Raw genomic sequence first — 26,930 nt, 5'->3', positions numbered from 1 at the left:
CGCAACAAACTCAGTCACCACTGTCTGCCGGTTAATATAAATAAATAGAAATAGTAGTAGTAGGTACATTCGATTCAGGAGCAGTTCACTGAATTTACCATGCATTCTTGTATGGTGTATCTTATAAGAATGGGTATACAAGATTGCGTGGTATATTAAACAAGGTAGTGACGTGCTAATATCTAGACTTACATATTAAGATACTAGTAGAAATGACTCGCATACATAAATTTGAATAACTTGGATTGACCAGTCCCCGAAAGCAGCGCCTGTTCACAGACATGACGAGTGAACCAGCCATCGCTTCACTCGACCATATTAGAGGGAATGTAACGACCCGCCTCACTACGCCACCACCCCAGAGACATTTTAGTGAGAATGACAAATTCCAAGTTATCTCTTTAAAAAAAAAAAAAAACTAATAATAAAGCTAAGTAACAGTCCAGATTGAGAAGCATGACACTATAACATTTGAGAAATTATTATTAGTTTATACATTACTTTTCATTTTAGTTCTTTTTAGTGCGAGCATGAGAGGACCATAATCCTACTCCCAGGATGACTTATCATTAAGAAAATCTCGAGTTGTATAATAGGCTTTTTTAAGCATGTGATCTTTTACTATATCTTTAAATTTATTATACGGTAGCTCTTTATATTTATCAGGGACTTTGTTATAAAAATGGATACCTTGTCCCATAAAAGTGGCAAACACTTTATTAAGTCTAAAAGCGGGTATAGCCAATTTATTTTTATTTCTAGTGTTAATTTGGTGAATATCACTTTTCTTTTTGAATTCAGTAATATTTTTTTTAATAAATAGAATACAGTTTAAGATGTATTGTGAAGCGGCCGTGAGAATGCCAATTTCTTTAAACAATTCTCTAAGGGATGCTCTTGCTTTCATTTTATACAAGTATCTTATCGCACGTTTTTGCAAAATAAATATTGTTTCAAAATCTGCAGCTTTGCCCCATAGCATGATTCCATATGACATTAGGCTATGAAAGTAGCTAAAGTAGACTAAGCGAGCTGTTGAAACATCGGTTAATGACCGTATCCTTTTTATTGCAAAAGCCGCTGAGCTGAGCTTTCCCGCCAGAGTTTCTATATGGGGGCCCCACTGGAGTTTTGAATCCAGGGTAATTCCCAGAAATACAGTAGAGTCTACCAGATCGATTGCATTATTATTAAGTTCTATTTGTGTACTAACTGTTTTTACGTTAGGCAAAGAGAATTTTATACATTTTGTTTTCTTTGCATTGAGTTGTAAATTATTTGTAGTGAACCAACTTAAAACTCTTGTTAGTGCATTATTTACATCGTCAAAGTTATTTTTACTTCTATCGATATTAAAAATCAAAGATGTGTCATCAGCAAATAACACGATTTCGCAAGAGTCCTTAACAAAATATGGTAGTGAATGTAGTGAAATAACAAAGTATGGTATTGAATTTCCAATATAAGTCATTGTTATTGTGAATGTAGCTAATTCACCAGATGGTTTGTTATAGTGTTGGAAAATGAGCAGCTCGCTTGACCCCGGAATTGCAAGAAGGACCCCACGCTTTCGAAGCAAGTTAGTAAGTAGGTAGGTAGGTTTTAAAGGTTATAGGTCTACCAGAATCTCATGGCAAATAAAAATATTGGAAAAGTGTGTTTTTCATATGGCATTTGTCTATGGCTTTGATGTCATCTGTCAAAGAAAATTATGAAATCTGTCAGCCGCTGCAGAAATTTTGTAATCTCTTCTTGACTATTTGTTATTTTTGTGAAAAAGTCGAAAAACTCAAGCGAGTCATATTGTTTTCAATGTGAATTGTGAAATAAGGCATAATTCAAAGTCAATCGTTGATTTTAAAGCACGTCGTCGAGTTGACAGTAAGTTGGACTGAAATGTTTTGATACATTTAGTTTACTACCCAACTGCCTCAGAAGGAGGGTTGTGTTTTTTTTATTATTCTTACTTAATAGCTGCTTTATCGGGATTTTCAGGTGTATCTCACAAATTGGTGCAGAAGAATGGTGAAAATGTTATGACCATGTAATAAATTGAAAAAGATTTCATCAAGCAAGATTGAATAATGGAGAAGTTTCAATTATTTTCTTTTAATAAAACTTGAAAATATAAGTAAAACTAATAATAATTGTGAAAGAATCATGACAATATAATATCTACAAATAAAGAAGTTACAGGGCCCTAAAGTTGCGCATAACAAATATTCGCGCCATTTTGATCGGTATAGTCACGACAGTCATTCGGAGTACAAACAGTAAATCACCCCTGAGCCCCGATTACGGTAACTTTTAACGTTTCCAATCCAGACGCGCTTCATCGATTCTGCGATACGATTGGTCAAAACAGCTGACGTACGCTGTTGAACGACCAATCGTATCGCAGAATCGAGAAGCGTGTCTGGATTGGAGACGTTAAAAATTACCGTAATCGGGGCTCTGGTCCGTTCCCTGCTGTTGACAGATCCATTTTTTTAAATCTAGTAGTTTTTAATTTTTTAGCTAGGGTCACTCAAGATTCTTTCTTAGTAAAATTTTGTAACCTTTTTTTAAAATATCCCAGACCTGGCCATATACAAAAAGAACGGCACAGCCTATGTTTGAGTTCCACGCTAAAATATGTAGGTAATTTCTTGGTAAGGCCATTTCTTGATGGATTTCAAAAATCTGTTGAAGAACAAGAAATGCAAGTGGAGTTTTTAGAATCGTTTTCTAGTTCTGAATGAAGTGATAAGTTATAAGTATGATACATAATAAAATTAGTTACATAAAGTTATATACGATTTACTTATTTTTCAAGACCTTTTCTTATGTTAAAAACCCGATGTATAACAACATTTTTCATACACATACCTAAAATGTACTTATATTTGTACTATGTTCATTAATATTAAAGTCATAAAAGTAAAAAATTACACAGTATCAAGATCGTTTAATCCAATTTCCCCAGTATTGCTCTCAACAAAGTTTATTTTCCCTATTTGCCATGAGATTCTGGTACACCTATACCTCCATTGTTGTTACAAATGTCCAAGCTTCATTTCATATTCATAAAGGTATTTTTTCTATGATACCTACTCGTATAGTATATAGGTAAGTACCTATTCGTATACAGTGTTAATAGAGTTACCACGTGAACGTAAATTCTTATTGGACTGCTCTACTTTCTCAAAAGAATTGAATATTACTTAATTTTTTTCAGCCCTTCAGCATTGTTTGTAAAAATAAAATTGCGCTTAATGAACCTTGAAATGTCCACCGTTTCATCTATAACTACTGATTATTCCGATAAATTGTTTCAAACTGTTTTTAAAGTGTTAGAAGATTTTTCATCTTAAGGCACGATCATTTAATTGGTTTGGACTTAATTTTATGACACTAAATACATTTAACGGTAAAATCCCTGACTCTGGTAATCGGTGGAACAATATAGTATTTTTTTCCGCCACCAGTCACAATTGAACGTTACCTCACCACCTAGGACCCAGGTGGTAGTAGGAAGAGTGGTAGGGAGCTTAGTCGCAGCATCGCGAACGGCGCACGCGCACGCCGCGGCGCCAATTCGAATTTCGAACGCTTTGAATGGATTTCGCGCAGTGTTGATTGTGAGTTGTTTTTTTGAAACAACTGACGATTGGTTTTTTTTATTATGAAAAAAGGTTTTCTATTGCCAGGATTTGTTGATCAGTCGGTTTCTTTTTTCAGTAACCAATTACTTAATTAATTGGCGTTGTTTGATTGCAAAAAAAGTTTAGGAATTAAAAGTATAAAATCAATTAGTCAAAGTTACCCAAGGAATTAAGTAAGAACTAGGTTTCAACTTAGGTTGCCTAAATCGAGATTTGACCCAGTCGTGTCTGAAACGGTTAGGACATCTTGTTAGCTTGTTAGTAAACGAATTAACTGGAACTGACTAAAAATAAAAAATTATTCTGCAATCAATAAATTCATTTTTATCTTTCAGTTTTATTCTGGAGACACACAAAAATGCAAAATACATTTTTAACTAAGGTTTTTCTTCTGTTAGTTAGCATTGGTAAAGCTATACATTATAGTAACTGCAAGTGTATAAACATTTTATATTAGGATAGGGATTTTTAATTGATAACTAAATAACTACCTACTACTTGAAATAATATTCTTATAAGAACGACACAGAAAATAAGTGGTGACATAGTAACGAGTCTTAGTTATAATATTAAGGTTGTAGGGAAAAAAACCATCACGAACAACTTTTCACAATATTCATTTTAACATCTTCAAAACATTTTAAAATTCGTTGTGTAATAGGAAAGGTGATATTAAAATGCAAGTCGAAGCTAGTAAGTAGTAATATCGCGCTTTCGAGTATTGTTTCCGTGACGTAAAAGGACCAATGCAGGTAAGTGAGTGTAGAGTTTTTGGAAATAATATATTTTTTATCAAAACGTTTTAAAGCTGGGAATTAGGCGGGAAAATGTTTTTCCTAATTAACTACCTACTTTTCAAACTCAATCAAAGAATGATAAAAAATATAGGTAATTATTAGTTTATTAGTGCAATAAGAAAGTTAATTTGTGTTTTCGTATTGACGTCGTTTCTGAGATAACCCAAAACATAAACTAACGTTTTATTCCATATTTTGACAAAATCACAACCAAAGCTTTTTTAATATTACTTAGTTTAAAAAAAAGTAAAGCTAAATGTTGTATTAAAATACACTAAAAGCCCTCTTTGTTGGTTATGCGGTGCCCCCACGGGGTGTCATGTGTGCAAAGTACTTATTCTTATTTATTTTTACCACCTGTATGTGACAAGCAAATAAATTTATAAATAAAATACTTATATTTTTCTTTGGAAATTGGATCTCTTACGTTTGCCCTTTGCGATATTGAAACTTGCAAAAATGCTAACGAAAGAAATAGTATCAGCATTTCGCAAAAACTTCTTTTTGCTTAAACTTTGATTGTGAGAGGTGTCTTCAGAGAACCATTTTTGGTTTTAAAGTTCGGTATTATTACGAGCTGAACAATTAATAGTAATAAAGTTATAGAATACTTGTATGTACCAAATAGAATACCCATTGCCAGACAATACGGCATTAGGGTAGGCTAATAGGGTGTTTTATGTTTTTTTTTTGTGATTTGTAGCACTTCAAGAACTGTACTTAATCAATTAGCTCTACGTTGTTATTATTATCCTTTGTAATTTTTCAAGCTCTTCTATAATATAAATCGAATTTATAAATAAAATATAATTGAATTGGAACTAAAAATAAATCATTTACTTAACCAAGTACCTTCATAAAAGTATAACGACGTTCTCAAGGTAAATGAGGTCGAAAGGTGCAGTTTTACCGTAGTTCAAGTAATAAGCAATTTTGTATTTAGTTCATTAAAAATAATATTAGCGATATACATAATTTATGTGTTTTCCTTATGAGAATTATACGGTAAGGGGGCGGCCCGTCCATAAATCTTATAAAGATTTTAGTATCGCGGTCCTAAAGTGGTGTGGTAATGATAATCAGTAAGTACTTAGGTACTTAAAACAAACCTACATAATTTACATTACCTTACATAGGTACTTAATTAGTGAGAATACTTAATCCAGAGTTAGGATAAGGGTCAAGCAATGAATTAAATAACTTTTTCACTTAATTAACAATGAGCAGTCAGTTTGGCAATAATGATATCCAATCCAATATGAAAATGGCTAACTACTTAATTAATACGAGGATACACAATACACATGTTTGGGAAGCATGGCGGTAGCAATCAGACATTTTTTATTTCAAGTTCCTTACTTCAAAGTCGGACTTTCCACGCATTTTCCTACCAAAAATATTACCAACCGAATTGAGAACCTCTTCATTAAAGTTGGTTAGATTAAAGAATTAAGAACAATAAGAACAAGAATAGGTTTCTTTTATTTAAAAATAGAAAGTGATAGACTCAAAATGATGAACTAAAATAAATTGTAAAATATGATATGCAGAGTTTTATCTTTTCATAACTGAAAGGTACAGGGGCAAAACAAGGAATGTCCCTAAAATTCAAAAGTATATTTTTGATGGCAATATTTTCGATTTCCCGCGTATTTTTATTTGAAACTAGCGGCCGCCCGCGACTTCGTACGCGTGGACCCCGTTTTACCCTTAGGGGTGAAGTTTCGAGTTTTTTAGGGTTTACCCGGAAATTATTCAAACTTTTCTCGCTGTAAAAACCATCCTTGGACTTCAACAAACATTTAAAAAAAAGAATTGGTAAAATTGGTCCAGGCGTTGTTGAGTTATGCGCTTACCAACACATTTTGCGATTCATTTTTATATTATAGATTATACAAAAAGCGTAAAAACAAGTAATAGTCATATGTATTTATATTAGTGACACATAAAAATATTTTAAACTATAAAAAATTTAAATGTTCATTACGTAGCTTTTTGTTTTTGTGACATTTCTTGTTTTGCCCCTGTACCCTTCAATTGACAAATTAACCGAAACGAATGCACTTAGTTAAAGTTCATGGAACTCCTCTTACATACTTTATGTAATGTATGTGTAAAGTTCTCCCATGATGTGTAATGTGTACCTTCGATGGAGTTCGAACGTGGAGCCGATTGCATTATTCAAGAGATCTCAAATGATGCATAACCACCTCCGAACTTTCCCACAAACAAACAAATTGGTTCCTCGTATCGATTTGAATCTAAACCAGGTTGTCTACGATGAATTAGATGTATGCAACAAGATTTGTAAACATTTGACGTCATATTTAGTTTTGGATATCAACAATGAAATGGTAAAAGTTTTCAAACAAAATAATATTAGTATTAGAAAAGTTACATAATTATTATGTTTGAAAAAGATTGAGGTCAGTACCTACGTTAAGCGCTCTCGACCACAAGAAAAGTAAGTACGTAGGTACTAAGTATTACGTAGACGTGGTAAGTACTGCGGTTTAGGCAAAGTTATAAAAAGTTTCCTAAACCCTCAAGCCCTCAAGTTCTAGGGACTTATTTCGTAATATGGACAGAAATTAAGTGTGTGCGAATTCATATTGTTCTACTATTCCCAACCCTACGTATTTTACATCAGTCGATAATAGCGTTAGTAATGGCACGGTAATACTATCTATACAGTATTCCAACTCGGCCATATTTTTGAAATAAATGTCAACAGCCGCGCGGAACGTCACCGTATGACAACATGCGATAGGGCTGCCCACCTGCAGACCCGATTTTCTTTACATCTGCCTACTTAGAATTTCTATCTAGTTTTGTAAATTTATTTTGTGTTTGTAATTTTTATTTTATTTTAACAAACAAAATACTTCTTAAATGAAATAGGATAAAAATACATTTGTTGTTTTGTGATTAGTAGATTTAATTAAAAAAATATATTTGTGTTAAGATTTAGTAACAAATTTTATAAATTTGGCGTACAAAATGCTTGATCATTATACAGGGTGTTAGGTAAATGGGTTTATAAGCCGACACTAGCCCATGTTAACATGTGCATATAAATGGTATGGTGAAGTCAGAAAATTGATATCATCATTTTAATAATTTTAATTTTCATACAAATCTGATTTTATAAATTTTATTTTGTACTAGCGGCCGCCCGCGACTTCGTACGCGTGGATCCCGTTTTACTCCCTTCATCTATCTTACGCGGTTTAGATTTTTTCATACAAATGTTTTTTCCCGCTAACTCCCGTTCCCGTGGGAATTTTGCAATATCCTGTTGTAACTAAGCTTTAAGTTTACTAAGGTACCTACATGCTATATTTCAAGCGTCTAACTTAAGCGGTTTAGATTTTTCATACAAAAGGATTTTCACGCTAATTCCCGTTCCCGTGGGAATTCCTAAGTATGCTTTAACCTGCCCAGGAGTATGAAGAATAATTGTACCAAGTTTCGTTAAAATCTGTCGAGTAGTTTTTGTTTCTATAAGGAACATACAGACGGACAGACAGACAGACAGACAGACAGACAAAAATTTTACTGATTGCATTTTTGGCATCAGTATCGATCACTTATCATCCCCTGATAGTTATTTTGAAAATATATTTCATGTACAGAATTGACCTCTCTACAGATTTATTATAAGTATAGATGAAAATTAGTCCATGTTAACATTTAATGTTAACATGGACTAGTTTCGGCTTATAAACCCATTTACCTAACACCCTGTATAAATAGGTACTTGTAATTATTTTTATTAAAAAAAAAGAACGCTTACTGATTAAAAAACAACACATCGTCCGTTTATTACTGTGGCACATTCGCGACACCCCCGACTTTTGCATGTCGAGCGCATACCGAGATTTGAATTTCGAAGGAAAGCTCGCGTTTCGTCCGTTTATATGAAGTTACAATACTGTATGATAGTATTACCGTGGTAATGGTATCAATTTTGGAAGACTCATTCACCATCAATTCCTAATTTTTAAGTGACCCATTTCAAAACAAAATTCCTGTTATTTGTTACCATATACAATAAAAAATTAGGGATTGATGGTGAAAACGGTCAGTCAAAATAGTGGTCAAGAGTTAAAATTTAATTACAACCAATGAACCAAGTACATAATACATAACACCCAAAACGTGTCGTAGTCTATACTTAGCGTTATTATTAGAACTCAAGACGCCTACTAGTCAAAGTTTTTAGTTAGTTTACCTCGGCATCAAAATACCGGCAGTTACCCAAGCCTCATTACCATGATATCTTTAGGGTCAGTATGTTAAAGCAAACACAAGGATTTACATAACTTTCCATACTAACACATTCATAACACAGCTATGACAGGTTTTACATTTTGAAAACTCTCCGCAGATTCGCATTGCGAGCGGTGATGTCATTATGATATTTCACATACTTGTAAATAATTGAGGTAAATTCTTCTGTAAGTAACTCTGTCTGTCAGTTACTTTTTCACGCTTTAAACGCTGAACTGATTTAGATGAAGTTTGAGATTCAAGGAGAAACATCGGTATATTTTATTCTTGTTTTTGATAATGGGACGCGCAGGCGCAGTTATTCACGCAGGCGAAGCCGCGGGCAAAAGCTACTCAATTATATTTTTTAAATTACAACAAGCTTCAGCCAATTTATTTTACATTTAATATATAATATGTTGTTATTTAATTATTATTGCTGGCGTGAGGCCTATTTTATTTGTTCTGCACTTATTGTATTTTAATTGAGTGACGTTGTTCTGCTTGGTTGATTGATTTAAAAATATTGCTCGTTATTTAATATTTGTTATTGTTTTGTTTGTAAATAAACTAGTTCAAGTAGTTCTAGCTGCTTGAACGTAGATTTGAAATAAATCTTTCTATAAATAAATATGAAAGTTTGATAAGGATTTTTGACACTTAAGTACATTTTATACGAAAGTTTTTGTTATAACTTTGACTGAACTACATTTAACATTGGAGTCCTTTCCTTGGACAATCGTCACTAAAAAGGAAAAGATACTTATTACTCAATTTAAACTCTATCGTCATCACTTTAAGGACAAATTGGCGATACCCTTTATACGTACTCTGCTGTACGGTATTATCTAATAGTTCTACTATGCAGGTTACAGCATACGATGCAATCTCATTGGGTAATATTTGTAAGTGATTTAATAATATAGGGTTATTTTAGGTTAGGTTATTTTTAAACGGTTTTATTTAGCTTGACTTAAATACCTAGAGATATTAATAATACATACCTACCTACATTTTGTGAATACATAAATATGATAATTGGCGTTAACGAACGGGAAAAATTCAATTTGTTTTTCCGTCAGCGATGAATTTTACGAGAAATTTAATTAAAAGTAATTTATAAAAGCCTACTGAAAAATATTTTAATATGAATAACGGAGTCAGGTTTTACATCACTTACTAAATAGAGCGTTATTATTTTAACTTATAAATTGTTTTACGCATTATGTATTCTGTAACGCAAGTTGAAATTTTAACAAGGCCTGTTATTAATTAATGTCCGCACTTTTACCCAGTTTAAGTTTGCCGATTCTACGTGAATTTTGATACTAAAGTTTGCTGTAAAATCCTTTGTATTATTGAAATATACCTACTTAGGCTGGGTTGCAACATATTGCTTTAATTTTGACAAACGTCAACAATCTGTCAAAATCCATACAAAAAGCACCGGTAAATAATTATGGTCAAAGTTAGGTGGCGCAACTCAGCCTTAGTGGTGACGGCTGACTGATAGTATTCAGGTACAAATATCGAACTGTGCCAGCTGTTGCAAGTTTGAAACCCACTGAGCACATTAAACCTGGAGTCACGGATGTGCTTATGTCGAACTATGAATATCTACGAATTAATTTACTAATTTAACACCCTACAAGTTCAGTTCAGAAAGATGCCACACGGACGTAGACGTTACGGCACCGCATCGCACCGCAACGTCAATACCCGTGTGGCATTTCTCATAACCCTTTCAGACCCACGACGAAACTAAACAAGGTAGTAATAAAAAAACTCGATATTCATTATCTTTGGGGATCAGAGAAAATGAAAATTGAACATTTTCAGTGGTACTATGTTGTTTTCATGGTTTTTCAGGGGGCGTACAATTGTATCATCGTGGGCCCAACTCATTCAAAGTCACAATACAAAAAAAATTGATTCGAGGGCATTTAATGCAATTCATAGTCCCATGAACCCCAGAGATTATTTTGATTTCATTAGATCTACATTGCGATTTCATTTGCTGGCCTTTTTCGGCCATTTAATATTGCTCAGCAGCGATAGCAGACATTACAAACAGATCGGCATTAAAATAAATTTCTAAGTACTCCGCTAATGATTTGGGCTGTTCATTACTTTAATTATCTTGAGCTTGACTAGTAGTCTTGCCACGAAATCTTTTCTTTTATCCATTTGCCGTCATTTTGATTGGGGGTTGCCCTCAAAGATGAGAGTGGAGCATCATTCTTGGAAGAGTAAGAATCTTCTAATCTTGCACACATGCCTCATGAACATCTTCCATATCTTACTGTTCCAGTAACTCCCCAATTGTATCGTAATTAAGGAAAAAAAAATGATCTAGCCATTGCAATGTAGTATGTAGTTGGGCCCGCAGTGATACAATTGTGACTTTATACTTCTGTGACACTTTTTCTTGAGAATTAACCAAAAATACAAACAAATTTATTCACTGTTACGTAAAACAGTTCATAATTAACTATAAATCACAATAATAACATAGCAATGGCATAATTTTAATGTAATTAGAATCACTTACACGCAGCGATACCCTAAACAACAACAACGGCAAAATGAACCCGTTTTAATTTGAATTTCGCGGCGCTTGCTGGCTATCTTACTCACACCAATAGATAGAGCATATCCGTCACAATTGTGCGGCTGTGGGCCCGATCACTTACGTCTTAAAATACCGCCAAAATTTATCTTTAAAGTAACGTCACAATTGTGTTCGGCTGGGCTGAAAGGGTTAAGGTTCGGTCAAACCGACCCGTGCAGCCTGCGTACGCGTTTGATCGCCAGCGCCATCTTGCACGGAGGCTGCACGCGTTAGTTTAGTCGAACCTTTAGAAGGCAAGTAGGTATTAAGAATGACTCTGCTTACTGGATACTGGTGTCATCATTTCAGTTAGTTAAAGTGCTTTCCCTCCGCTAAAGGAAAGCCAAAGAGCATGGTCTTCCGTTTTTGTCACTTATGTCACTTTATTCCCGCGGTAATGTTTAGAAACGAATGGAAAAAAACTCTTTCTTTGGTCGCCTCTTAGATGAATCAGTTAACCGGTTGGTGCCCACACTACTACCCTAGAAACGCAGGAAGCGAACAGGTTTAGTAGGAACCGTGGAGTTGGCCGTTATTGGTTACGCAACAGCCTGATTCCAGTTTAGATGTTACGGCATGCGACATTATTAGCTATAGAGTATGCGTCTGTTTTGTAAAGTAACTTATGAGCTTTTAAGAAAATACATTAAATTCCCTTAATGATAGAGAGAACGATAATTCGATGTTGATAGAATGATGTAAAGGTCTCAGATTTGCTACTAAATAAACATAAGTAAAAGTTCCCAATTTTGATTATTCCAAGCTTTCATTTTAAAATAATCTAATTGAGAAAGTAGAGATTTAAAATCTCCAAAATTTTGATTTTTGCAATGTTTCATTATGTCACCGTAAGATTGTAAAAACCGTTAGGCTGGGTTGCACCACCCAGCTTTGACCGTAACTTTGAGGATAACCGGTGCTTTTTATATGGATTTTGACACACTTTTGACGTTTGTCAAAGTTAAAGTAAGATGGTGAAACCTAGCCTTAGATTTACACCATAACTAAACAATCTGAGAATCGAATCCAAGTCCTTGGGGTTGAGTACAATCTGCTACTTTTAAATTACAAACACGACAATCTGGTGAAGGTAGGAAACACCTGGACGCAGGCAGCGCAGGACTGATCGTTGTAGAAATCCTTGGTGGAGAGGTCCTTATCCAGCAGTAGACGTTTTAATTTCATATGATACGACCTGTTAAAGATTGTACCTACTTACAAGATAGATATGAGTACCTACTCAAGCATTGTTCTGAAATTGACGTCAAAAAATCTAAACAATACATCGTAACTTTAACTTAACGCGAGCTTAAAGTAAAACCCCGTAATCTTGCTGTGTAAATCACACCTCTCCATGTCATAAATGTCTTGCAGTTCGTAAGTCCTCATGAAAGCCATCTTAGCGACCTTGACACTCTTGAATAATAATCCTCCGGGCCTAGTGGTTAGTGAATCCGACTATATGACAGAAGTAGCGGGTTCGATCCCCACTCAATTAATCGTTGGAATATTTAACTTACACTAAGCTACCTAGATCATAGAAAGCTAAGGCACCCTAACTAACGACAACCGATGCTTTTTGTATGGAGTTTGATGGATAAGTTAGAAGTTATAGTAAGATGGTGCAACTCAGCCAAGTAAAGCTTGGAACTCTTACGCCCGTATTCAACGACGCACAGCGTTAAATAGAGCTCTGTGATTGGTTCATGTCTCACCCTGTGCGTCCATGCGCACTGTGATTCCTCATAGTACCTAATGTTTGCGGCTTTTACCCGTGGTCCCCCCAACATGTCCCCATTTTAACCATGGTCCCACCGCACTAAGTGTGTGATGTGAAGATATTATAAAGATATTATGGTGCCGTACCTACCTATAATTATTTTCTATATTAATTATAGATTTTTTTAATATATTATAGATACCTAGGTGACAAGCAATGTTTGCCACTTAGTGCGGTGGGACCATGGTTAAAATAAATTACCCGTAGACCCACTGGCAAACACTGTTCAGAACGGTGGGACAACGGATAAAAAAAATTACCCGTGGACCCACCAGGGGGACATGTTGGGGGGACCACGGGTAAAAGCCGAATGTTTGTGAATACGGGCGTTAAATACTCTTTTTTGTAAACTTGCAAATAGACTTTGTAAACATTGCGTGAAGAGTTGATCCTACGTCCTTTGTCATAGTCCGGTATACAACCACTAGGCTTAGGCCACTAAGCCAGGTCACAATAAAACATTTTGTGTGTATTTTTTTAGGTGTTATATATCATAATGTCAAAAAAGCATTTAAGTATCGTATTATGTTTTCTCTTTTGTCCGCAACCAAAGTTTGACGCACAGTAAAATGTTCATTACTAAGGCTGAGTTGCACCACCAAACTTTGACCGTAACTATAACGATAACCGGTGATTTTTGTATGGAGATTGACAGATTTGTGACGTTTGTTACAGTCAAAGTAAGATGGTGCAACCCAGCCTAAATGTAGCTTTCTGACAAGTTTTAAATACACTAAGTGCAATGTTACAGTAGCTTAATCAAGACGTCCGTCTAACTTTGAAATGCAATTTGAATAGCTCCTTAAGTTTAATAGATTTCAACCCTGACAAAACAATCCTTGCTCAACTTGTAAAACTGTAAGCCTTTTCAGAGTAATAGCTTAACAAAGGCTGGAGTCAAATCAAAGTTCCCGGGTAGAGTCAGCAAGATCACATTTATTTATGTAGGTACTTTTATTATTTATTTTTCCTGGAATTGGTAATAAAATGCTAACTGAAATAGTATGTAATGCTCTGCAGAAATACGAGTATAATATACCATATCTAAAACGAGTCACGCCTTTCAGAATTTGGATGGGTGGCCATTAAGAAAAGGTTATCAATCAAATAGCATTGTACATTAAAAATGAACTTTCAAGCTTAACAAAACGTAAGAAATAATTCTAATTCTAACGTGAGTTTTACGAACGAGATACAAAAATATGGTTTGTAGAGCTTTTTATCTGTTAATTTCATTACATGTAGACTCACTTCTCTCCAGCTCTATTCACGTCAACGACATTAATTAACTTTATCTAATAATATAATATAATCTAATAATGTGGATATAATAAAACACACAATGTCTAGCGTTCAGTCGGTCTTATTGGTCCCAGATTGCGAAAGTCATAAGTATTAATACACGGAAAGCCCACTTCCAGAGCCTTGTAACAGCACTTGTAACAAGCCAGACTATCAGATATTACGCTAAATTAGGTTAAATCTAGATTATTGAGCAAGCTCCGCTTCGTAGAAGTCTAAAACTTTTCATGTTTACTCTGATTACAGATTAATTATTGTAATTCGAGCTACAGGCTAGTTTGTTCTTTTTTTTTCACTCAAATTTTACTTTATTTATTTTGGTTTAGATACCAACAGTTAATTACACCTACTATCATTTGTAAGTCGCATTTGAGCCTTATGGTCTAGAATCTAGACTCTAGACAGACCATTAACTTAAACTTTTCATAGACCACTAGCTAATTTAGCTTGTAAGTTTCACACTCATAAGGCCTTTTGTAGGTCTCATATAATTTTGAGCCTTGGGGTCGAGGTAGACCCTAGTTCAACTAACTCTATTATAAGTTAGGCACTAGGTCTAGGTCACCTTATAATCTGAGGTCTGCAGAAACTTTTATTTTATAGCGCCCTAAAAGTTGAAGGGTAATAAAATTGTCTTATTAAGCTGCTGACGGTACAGCTAAAATGGAGGTTTGCCTGTCAGATAAACGACGTTGGTAATGATATTCTTATTTAGGTGTATTTATTTTGAAGTTAATGTGAATGAAACAATAGAAAAATAGGCAAAATTAATTAATCGTGATTGATCCTGTATACCTAGACCTACCTACTTCGGGAAATCTTTAGAATAGGAAAATGGTATTTACTTTAAATAAACACACTTTCTATAAGCCTATACAGTTAAAAGGGACCATCTTGGTAGAATCCTTTTAGCCATATAATCATTATTGAAAATCTTTTACCACAAAGCTGAATCATTCAATCAAACTATCATACTTAAGTATTATGTCTGTTTAATAATTTCCCGAATTTATTCTATTGTTTTAGTACTAATGGGCCGGATTTAAGTTTTCCATAGTATACTCAGAAACGGCTGCAATTATGTAATTCACCAAGGCTAAGTATTGTGCATCACGCGAGATTTGCGGACTTGTGGTTGATTTTAAACACTTAAAAATCCCTTGACATTATAACTAGGATGTCTGTAAATTATACCTTCTATTTTTTTCCATAAGACATCCAGTACTGGCATGGGGCGCGAATTAAGGCCTAGGATGTGCGCCGCGATAATATTTATCACACCATTTTATAGATAAGCCCATACATTTGTCATCTAAAATCACCGAACAAAATTTTCGGCGCGCATCCTAGCCCGGCTGAACTAGTTTCTTTTGTTTTTCTCTATGTAGAGACGTGCGTACGCGCCGGCCAGTTTTATGAATGATACGTGCACACACGTGCACCACGCGACACAATGTTAATGCCTCTATCCTTCTAATTAAGTACTTTGATTTGGCTTCCTTCTTAAGACTTGTTTCCTCTATCAATTGTTTTGTTACCAAAATTCGTAGGAAGGAATAAGCATTTCCTATTTTCTTATTATTCGTTTCAGCCAAATGACGTCCACTGCTGGACAAAGGCCTCCCCCAAGGTTTTCCATAATGAACGGTCCTGCGCTGCCCGCATCCAGGCTCTTCCCGCGACCTTTACCAGATCGTCGGTCCACTTAGTAGGAGGCCTGCCCACGCTACGTCTTCCAGCCATTCCATTTTCTTATTACTTTTAAATAATTCTTTACTTTTTTGATCTCAATTATTTTTTAGGCTGAATTGTGAGATAAATTCATAAGATATTAATAAACACCTAAAGCTCGCCTTTAACACTTTCAAAATAAAAGCAATTTTGCAGTGCAACTATTCCGTTTGATGCGCTCTCAAGTGAATCCATTCATTCAGTCGTTTGAGTCTTTTCAATGCAATTATATTTGTCCTTTCTAATGTCCACGTCGGTATTTTTAAAGCAGGTTATGTAAGATGCAACTATTGTATTCGTACATCGACGTCTTTTTAGAGTTGCGTCACTCTTCTATATTTAGAGTATTTTAGAGTGTAGACAGTTTCTTTATTTATAACAGCTATTTTTAAATTGATAATGACTAATATTATTAATGCACTGATTTTGACATAAGTTCTATATTACCTATTTGGAGTCAATGGAACTGGCATTTAGAAATAAATAGGTTCCAAGTACATTAATCATGATTACCTACATTACTTTCTAGTAATATCCATTTAATATCTGTAAATACTTCGTTACAATAACAACTCCCTACTCGTACATTTTTGATTTGATTTGATTAGGTATTGTAGGTACGATAATAATGAGGAATAGTAGTAACTCATGATTATTGGAACGTTTCAATCAGCACAAACTTATTTTAACATTTTAATCATATTATTAATATCATTTAAAAATAATTGGATTCGATTCAATAAAGCTGATTTTGAGTCATTATCTTGATGATAAGTAATTTATGACATCATAATGATGCTGTTTTATGGAAAGTGAATCTTGAGGCCATCTTGATAATCCTTGACCGTTTTAACTTGTTATTGTTTAGAGTTTAATTTTGCTATTTTAAAGTAATTTTCGCTAAAATATATTTGCGTTTATTTCTTCACCAATTATTTCATCGAGTATTTTGATCGACCGCTAATTGGTTCAAAATATAATAAATGAGTATTGGTAAATTTGTACCTGTTTAGGTACATACATACTTAAGTATTTGATGAAATTAAGAAATAGCGCTGAAATCATTAATAGCTTAATAAGTACTCGTAGTGTCCAATCAAGAGTTATTTATTTAATTTAGAAAGGAAGCAAAAGTAATTTCTTATAAATATGAATTTTAAAACAGTTCAATAAAATGTATAATTAAATAAATAACTTTAGAGATTGATTTGACATTGCCAATGCAGCAGAGCGTTGATTAGGTAGGTATTAGAGTGATTTTTTTAAATTCATTTCACTGTCGCCTTTTGTTTTTAAACCTTTTATGAAATAAAGGTAAATAAAAAACAAACATCGTATTTTTCAAAATTTTATTGCAGTACCTATTTTGTTTTATTGGCTATTAGTCCAGTCAATGAATGCCTTAACGACGGTGTAGAGAGAAATCCATGGAACACAATTTATGACCTCAGGACTTTATTTAGCCTAGTTAGGTGGTGAACATAGCAAAAGTCCCCGCCCTTAGCCCTTGAGCCGGCGGGGAAAGGGGGGTTTAAAGGTACCACTTTTCGGTTTTTCTCTTAATCCTCGGAAACTATGCGTCTTAGTGACATGACTACTATGAACCAAAAAAAGCTTATTCAATTTGCTACAGTCGAGACCGTCAAGTTGTTTTATATCTTGTATAGTTTTTGCGGCATCTGCTCTAGAAGGTCTGTAAAATTGGAAATTTTATTTTTGTCTTAGATGTTCCTATCAGGAGAAAATCGACTAAATCAAAATTGAGCAAACACTATAGACATACGGGAGCATGTAAAGCCTAGTTCCAGGGAGGGGACTGCACCGTGCGTATATTTAGACGAACCTATTGGAGCCACTTTTGACTCCTTATCATTCAAAAACTACTGTGCATTAACACTTCAAATTTGGCTCATGTATTGAGACTTGCAAGATATACATCAGCTTAAAATTTCATAAATATACCTCAAACGGTTATTTAGGTATTGACGTTCAAAAATCGACATTTAGAACACTAAAATCTATCTATCACCTGTGAAATGTTAAAATTTACTGGTTTTTTATTTGTTCCTTTGTATTTACATAACTACCTTTCTGGATGCCAAATTTGAACCTTCGAGGTCATCTGGAAGTGGTTAGAATTTGGTCTATAGGTCAGACATGTAGATTTTTGGACGTCAATACCTAAAGAACCGTTTGAGGCATATTTAAGAAATTTGAAGCTGATGTATATCTTGCAAGTCTCAACACATGAGCCAAATTTGAAGTGTTAATGCACAGTAGTTTTTGAGTGATGAGGAGTCAATAGTGGCTCAAAGTGGTTCGTCTAAATATAAGCACGGTGCAGTCCCCTCCCTGGAACTGGGCTTAACATGCTCCCGCATGTCTAGAATGATTGCTCAATGTTGATTTAGTCGATTTTCTCCTGATGGGAACATGTAAGACAAACATAAAATTTTCAATATTACAGACCTTCTAGAGAAGATGCCGCGAAAAATATACAATTTATAGAAAAACTTGACTATCTCACCTGAAGCAAATTGAATATGCTTTTTTTGTTTCATAGTAGTCATATCACTAGGACGCATAGTTTCCGAGGATTAAGCGAAAAACCGAAAAGTGGCACCTTTAAACCCCCCTCTCCCCGCCGGCTCAAGGGCTAAGGGCGGGGACTTTTGCTATGTTCACCTCCTAACTAGTCTAAATAAAGTCCTGAAGTCAGAAATTGTGTTCTACAGTTTTCCATCTATAATGCTTTATTGACTGGACTATATCAGTGGCTGCATAACACGAGACCAAAACACATCAATAATAAGTTCAGATGGCATAACTTGTATTTGCGAATAAAACCAAAACACTTATGTTTTATGGTCCAATGTTATTTTTCCAATGTACGTGTTATCCATGAATCCAAACTGGGACATTCGGGAACCGTAAAATGTTCCTTGTCATAATACGGAGAATGTGTTTGTAAACAAAGTCATAACGCTTGCAAGAGTGTGAATCTTACATAAAATCACACAATTCCCTAAAGTAATTTAGACTTTATGTCACTCTAAATATTATAGACAAACCCCCAAAAGGTGAAGGATCGTAATGTAACTCAAGAACCAAGGAACGCAGCTTTGAACGCTAAACTTAGCTAAGCTTTAGCAGGTTGAACCAGTAAAGTTCGTTCTGACACTTAATATAACCAAAGGACATCATCCATTTTGGTCCAAAATCAAAAGTGCCGGCCAAAAAATAAAAGTGCTGTATTCTGATAGAATACGTCCGCCTTAGCATTTATTACTATGGCACCAAAGCTGTAGCACCACTGTGCATCGTAGTATTTGAGTTCTAAAAATATATGAAACGACTGACTTTGATCTCAAATACTACGACGCACAGTGGTGCTACAGCTTTGGTGTCATAGTAACAAATGCTAAGGCGGACGTATTCTGTCAGAATACAGCACTTTTTTTTTTATTGGCCGACATTTTTGATTTTGAACAAAAAATGTATGAATCGTCGATGAATTTTAGATCTCAAATACTCGACGCACAGTGGTGCTACAGCTTTGGTGCCATAGTAACAAATGCTAAGGCGGACGTATTCTGTCAGAATACAGCACTTTTTTTTTTATTGGCCGACACTTTTGATTTTGAACAAAAAATGTATGAATAGTCGATGACTTTTAGATCTCAAATACTCGACGCACAGTGGAGCTACGGCTTTGGTGCCATAGTAACAAATGCTAAGGCAGACTTATTCTGTCAGATTACAGCACTTTTTTTTGTTGGCCGGCACTTTTGATTTTGGACCAAAAATATATGAAACGTGGATGATGTCCTTTGGAGCTACTTTGCCTTCTATAGCCGCTTTGAGCTGACCTCCTCTACTAATTAGATGGACTATAAAAATGAAGTCGGTTAAAAAAAGAATGCTTATCACAAAAAGTCATTAATTTAAAAACGTCTTTACCACTTTATCCATTCTAAGATCACTTTAAGTTTCTTAATCTCATTGGATCTTACTACGATGACGAAAACAGCAAGCAATTGCTTTATTTTGGCTGAGTTTCTTTTTCTCAGAGCCAATAAAACAACTTCCAAGATTGCTAGCCGGTTAGGCTACAGACTTAGTTTTGTAAACTTAGTTTTTGCTACAAAAAAACTGAGAACGTGAAAGCAATCACAACTTTGAAGACGCACACGAAATTGAATAAAATCTTCAATCTTACAAGTCGGTACATTAAGCTAAATATTGTAGTAAGTGCAACTTCATGTAGTCTAGTTTGCTGTCATCTGTACACACGAGACAAAATAATTAGTTAACATTTTGGAGTGACGTAAGAAGTGTATTCGTAGTGCACTTTGTGATTCATGTATTTTTTTTTCATAAAAAAAAGATGTATGACTTAGGCTGAGTTGCACCACCTAACTTTGACGATAACCGGTGTTTTTGTATGGAGTTTGACAGATTTTTGACAAAGTTAAAGTAAGATGGTGCAACCCAGCCTTAGAATCCTTTTTAATGTCTATTATTAACGAGATCTGCACAGTTCAATTAAGTAAGTGATAAGTATAGGATGTGCGTTTACATTCGCTAAAACTATGACTGTCTTTGATGGTCAAACTACATTACTTGCACCCATCATACTTATGGTTAGCCTGCTTAGCAGAAGATAGCCGAAAAATTGATCAACTGTCCTAGCAATAGCAAGCCAATGGAGCGTAACATCGATTATTTTGCCAAAATAAACGTTGCCGAATTCATCTCTTCGGCAGCACGGTACGATTTACTTTCACTAAGATGGTTTTTTTCTTTGCAGACCGTTGGTGCAGTCTACAATAAGCAGTTTAGTGGTTCGACGCATAGTGGGTAGAGGTGCGAAGTGAAGTGTTGTGTTGGATTTGTGATACAAGTTTTGGATCAGGAGTAAAAATGGTAAGTTTCATTTTATTTATTATTTTTTCTCAAAATGAACGACTTCCGATTAAATAGGTAATTTAATTTTAAGGCTTTCAGTCAACTACCTTCATGAATTGCAGTTCCGTGAATGTTTGACATTCTAAAGATTGATAGTATCGTTTACCGTTCGTACATACCTACTCGTACTTTTATCCTGCATACTAGATCGTAAACCCATTCACAACGTAGTTAAAGTACATAATTTACTAGAATACCTAACTTAATAAGGAATTGATTTATAAATTAGAGTCTGCCAATAAAAGTTTAACTGACTTTAACTTTTGTTTGCCGACCGATTATCGTCGTATCTAATTAAAAATCAAGTTAATCATAAATTATATTTGCTTCCCATGTTGATTAGGCTTAATTAGGCTCAATTGGCAGCTTAATAAGCCAAGTACAAGTCAAAGGGGAAGTACGGAAAAGTGAGCTTTGCGTAAATGCTGACATTGAGCGAGTAAGTCCTCAATCTTACCCATTAAAGTATTGTCAAAAGCGGCCATTATCTAATTTGAGATTCGACGTATAGACACTATAGAAAAGCTTCGCTCTGTCTTTGAAAGGTAATAAAAACAAAACAGGCAGACTGTTGTTAAGTGACAGTGGGCAGTCAAGCCGCCGGATCCACGCTGGAGAAACGCTCTGGAGTGATAGCCACGCATCAGAAGTCCGGACCGACGATCTGGTGAAGTTGAAAGCACCTGGATGCGGGCAAAGCAAGACCGGTCGTTGAAAACCTTGGGCGAGAGCTTTGTCCAGCAGTGGACGTCTTCAGGTTCAAAAAGAAACTGAGCAAGAACTTACTAGTTAACTCAATTAATGTAACGAAGCAAAATTGCTGAAATTACTCTATTTTCGAAGCTTTCAATAACGCGATTATTATTATTGCGCTAATATTCGCTAGGGCAATAGGTATTAATTATTATGGAAAATGTTATTTAGATATACTTACTTAAGCAGAAAATCTTATCCAAAATCTTAAAACATGACATAAACTATTAACTTAAATATCTACTTCCGTTCACAACAATTGACTCTACATTTTCTAATAAAAGTTTGGAATTGAAATATCAATCATTTTCCTCTTATTATTAAACTAAACATAGACTATTACCTAAGCTTGAACTAAATCGATATTATTTTCAGAGTTGCTATAGATTACGAACTTAAAATTTATCGATGTCAATGACCATATTAATTAACATCTAAGTCTGGGTGCCCACGACACAGGTTATTCCTAGTGTGGGACCCGCAGACAAAGCAATATAATGTTTACCGATTTAATTGTTACCAATTGTATTTGAAGGTGTATGCGTAAACGGTGTGTTTGCATAAATAAAATATTTGTATTTGTATCTTAAGTTGAGTTGCACCACCTAACTTTGACCGTTACTATAACGGTAACCGGGTGTTTGACAGATTTTTGACGTTTGTCAAAGTTAAAGTATGATGGTGCAACACAGCCTTAGTTTTGTAATAGATATGAGCCGAGGGCCCAATGTATATGATGTAAATATACTGCTCTTATTTGTAGCCTTGAACATATTATAAATTATTGAATTTAGTAGAGAACGTATGACATTGATACCTTTAAAAACAATGTCCTTTTACTTTATTAAACCAGCGAAATGCATGCTCTTACGGTCTTGGACAAAAACACGTTTTGATATTCTGTTATTATAGTTGAATATTTGTTTGACCAAACTTTTGCATTTTGTGCACAAACTAACAAGTTTCGTCGTTCAAAATATGTGAGTTCACAGTGTAGTTATGTAATTTTGTATTTTGTATGTAAATTCAAATGTTTATAAATGTCCCTTTACCATTGTAAGTTAGACTAGATTATTTTCATGCAGTTACAAAAACAAGCTAACTAAATCATATTGCATGGCTATTTAGCATTCTAACCTACATTTTCTTTTAATGTGATTTCCATGTAACCTTATAACTTTTGATGGCGTAATAAATACCCTAAGTAAAAGGATTGCAAAGCAAATCTTAAATCCTTGGCAATATAGACACAGACCGAGTCTTACATAATGCTATGTATAATTTCACCATCTCAAAGAGTATTTAATTTGGACATTATGTAATTCAGAGTATCTCGTTAGTAGTTAGCATTAAATTAGCACTACGAGGAGCAGCTGAATTGCTAATTTTACCCAAAATGGCGCCCTAGATGAGATCTGCACGATCCTAAATTCAGTGGCGACAGTAATGAGCAGTAGAAACGACACTTTAAAAACATGACAGGCACATTAAGAGAGTCTTATGAAAGTGATTATGATTATATATAGCTATGTTTGTAGGTAATATTTTGTAATTACCAACTGACCGACTGACACTGAAGACGTGCAGTATTTTTGTTACTTTGAAAAAAATATCGGACATTTTTATTTGATGCTACGTAACAACTTGCATACTGTATAAGTAAATTAAGTAATTTTAATCTGCTATCTGCACTGGGCCAATGTCATGTTGTACCTACTTATAAATGAAAAGCAATTTGAATTAAGGTTGGTTAATTAAACATGTGAAAGTATTGATTAAAAGTCAATTTTAATTGTGGTGAACGTAACTTAACAACATGTAATAATTTTATTATGGTCTTGATTACAATTTCATTTATAAAGTGTAGTTATCAATAAAATCACATCGTAAGTTCTAGGTACTCACTAAATTTATCACAAAAGGTAATGGATAAATACCAACCTAAACAAAATGTGATTGGAAATCAATCACCAATTTAAAATAGCAAAGCCAATAAAAAACTTTGCTAAAATTGGCAAAAACAAAATTCGAAGAAAGTTTGGCCCCATTCATCACTACTAATGAATGGTTTCAATCACAAACCAGTAACCTCCAATTTAATTAAAAAGTGTTAAAACTAACCTCTCAACACGAACACTTACCTAGTTGCGTGTACTAAGTTACTAGAACAATTACATGAACGGCCGCTGCCACAGCTGTTTTGTGGTCGGTAGAGTCGTTGTGATTTGTGATTATTTATTAGACAATCGACCTAATAACATTTCAGCAAGGTCATAATTTATTTGCCGTGTGGTGACGGCAAACATTTGTCTCCAACACCTACTCTTTCCACGGGTATCGTAAGAGGCGACATCAAATAAAGAACGGGCACGGGCAGCAGCGCTCTCTGAAAAACATAAATCTTTTAAACTGCGATTTCCAACCCGCCTGCCAAGCGTGGGGATTATGGCAAAACCCTCCACTATAGTGGAGGAGGCTCATAGTCCAGCAGTGGCCTGTAAAGGGCTGTTGATGATGATGATGATGTAAACACTAGACTAAAATCAGGATCATGATTTTTAAAACGAAACCGACTCAATATACTCGTACTTCAATAATGTCCTATTTTTTTTTGCAGCCAACGTAAATAGCTAAACAATTCCCCTTAGCAATAACAAAACTAAAACAATCTTATAATAACGTCAAACATAACGTTTTAACCCTTTTAACTAAACAAATACCTACTCTATTAACAACAAAGAGACAAAGCCTTTTTTTAACTAAACACCGTCCAATCAATAGGTATCTGTAGGCCTAAGATGCGCGCCGTGATAACTTTTATCGACATCAATTTGTATGGGCAAAATCGATAAAATGGCGTGATAACCGCCTATCATGGCGCGCATCTTAGCAATCTTAGGCCTACTGGACACAAGAAAATTGTTGTATTCATATAGACTGGTATGTTCTACCTCAAGGGCAACTTATTACTAAGGATGTTATGGAATATAGTTTCGGTTATGGATACGGTTACGGGTTACGGATATCTGTGCTTTATAATGCCAATTGCAATAGTTGTCCAACACGATTCATTCATGGCCACACACTTTAAATCGAATGAAAAGTAATAAAAAAATTAAATTGATACTAGATGGCATTATAAAGGTAAATCAGGCTATTATGCCCTTATAATGCTATACAAAAAAAAAAACAATTTTAAACTGCCTACATTCGAAACTTTTACGGTTACGGATATTTTTTATTTCGGATATCCGAAAGTTTCGGTTACGGTTGCGGATTTCCATAACATGCCTGCTTATTACTTCTTCTGAGGAATGAACTTACTACACCAACCTCTGTTAGCACGTTACGCCATTTCCATAGAATTCCTACAATAGCAAATTATAGTAAATGCCTCGAAAGCTACAGTTACGAAATATTCGATCAACGTTGCGTATTCAATTTTATACAGTGTTTACGTTCGCACGTTGGCTATTTGACATTTATGTAAGTTTTACCAAAAGGGTGGTAAAATAAAAATACTTTAATCAATGAGATTTTGAGATTAGTAAAGGTGAAACTGGGCACTGGGTTCCTAGAACCATTTTCAATTATTTTTATAAGATTTACTGGCTTTTGAAAATGAAATGAACATACATACTTCAATAATCAACACTTAGTTTTTATAAACGTGTCGCGAGCCGGTCGTTGTATTGGCCACACCGTGATTGTCCAGGAGTATCATGATTTGGCCGGCCATACCTATAATTATGTCCAGTGAAGTCTTGCTATGAAAAAATCTTTTTAATTTTTGCATTTCTAAGATCACTTATAAGCACATTTTAACTAAGTCTTATCTGTGGCTGCCAGATTTATCTGTCACAGTTGTATGGAACCCTCTGGAGCTCCATGGAGGCGTCTTAAAAATCAGCAAAGTACCTAGACTTTGCCAATGTTTACCGACTAGTAAATCTATTTAAGTATGTTTATTGTTTATATCCGTTGTCTAGTACCCATAGTACAAGCTTTGCTTAGTTTGGGACTAGAAGCGAAGTGTAAAATGTCCAAGGATATTTATTTATTTTTATTTTATAGTCCCGACGATAGTGAAATGAACAATTTATATTTTTGATTTTACATCATAAAAGGCTTTGGAGTATCAAAATATTTTCCAGGATTACTTTCCCGGAATCTTGGTTTATTCCCACAAGTTTCCAGCCCAATGTCATAGGTATCGAATTCCATAAGGGCACAGAAGTGACGTAGATTTGTTTGCATTGGATTTCCTATTCACAAGGAAAAAGATATACATTGGAAGATTGATCTACCTTCAATCTACGATGGGAAAAGCCTTGTAAATCACTGTCAGTATTCAGGATTGAAATCCCTACACAATAATGAGATGAGGAATATTTTTGTCTCTGAATTTCTTAATCGACCAACTGGGCTGATGGTTGGCATAATATTGGACTTTGAAGGCAAATCCGGTTGTGGGTTTGAATTTCGATAGGGGCAAATGTTAGTGGAATTAGTCCGATCATTAATATTCAGATTGGGACGTCTCATCATCATAATCATCATTACAGCCATATGACGTCCATTGCTGAGCATAGGCCTCCCCAATAATTTCCATATTGACCGGTTGGTAGCGGCCTGCATTCAGCACCTTCCTGCTTTCGGATTACCTATCGGATATTATTCGGATATCCATTTATCTGTAATTTAGTAATTTATAGCATAGCTCATGCATGTTAGTTTAAGTGTATGTAGGAATCATAATTACATTAACTTTTTGCACCCCGCAGAATTCAAAGTTACAACCCAGGTAGCCTAAAGTGTGAACCATTACAGTTAGTTTGAATTTATCACTTGTTTATGCGTAGAAGTTAACAGTATCACTATAATGGGCTTAGTGATCTCAGTAATACGTTCTACTCTGTTTAGCTAGAAGATCTTGAAATGCTTAAACATTCTACGCCTTGGTTTTGAAATATTACAACAACACATTTGGCAAGAGGGGAATATTCCATTGTTTTGTGAAAAAACGGTAAACTTACAGAATGTAGGCAAGTAGGTACTACCAAACTAAATGA

The 26,930-nt window shown here is 34.7% G+C and overlaps 1 protein-coding gene across 1 annotated transcript in view; it reads left to right on the top strand.

Moving 5' to 3' along the window:
* The first annotated feature begins 3,535 nt into the window (after window positions 1-3,535).
* The window catches only part of LOC135078170 (UDP-glucosyltransferase 2), a 69,699-nt gene continuing 46,304 nt past the window's right edge, over window positions 3,536-26,930 (top strand). Inside the window, exons 1-2 of the mRNA XM_063972752.1 lie at window positions 3,536-3,620; window positions 20,948-21,063. Of these exons, the coding sequence (XP_063828822.1) occupies window positions 21,061-21,063 (3 nt within the window). The 5' untranslated portion in view covers window positions 3,536-3,620; window positions 20,948-21,060. The remainder of the gene's footprint in view (window positions 3,621-20,947; window positions 21,064-26,930) is intronic.

Source organism: Ostrinia nubilalis, chromosome 14 (assembly GCF_963855985.1).
Source record: "Ostrinia nubilalis chromosome 14, ilOstNubi1.1, whole genome shotgun sequence".
In the NCBI taxonomy this organism is placed as follows: Eukaryota; Metazoa; Arthropoda; class Insecta; order Lepidoptera; family Crambidae; genus Ostrinia; species Ostrinia nubilalis.
Note: the sequence above shows the minus strand (reverse complement) of the source record. Positions and strands in the feature narration are given on the sequence as shown.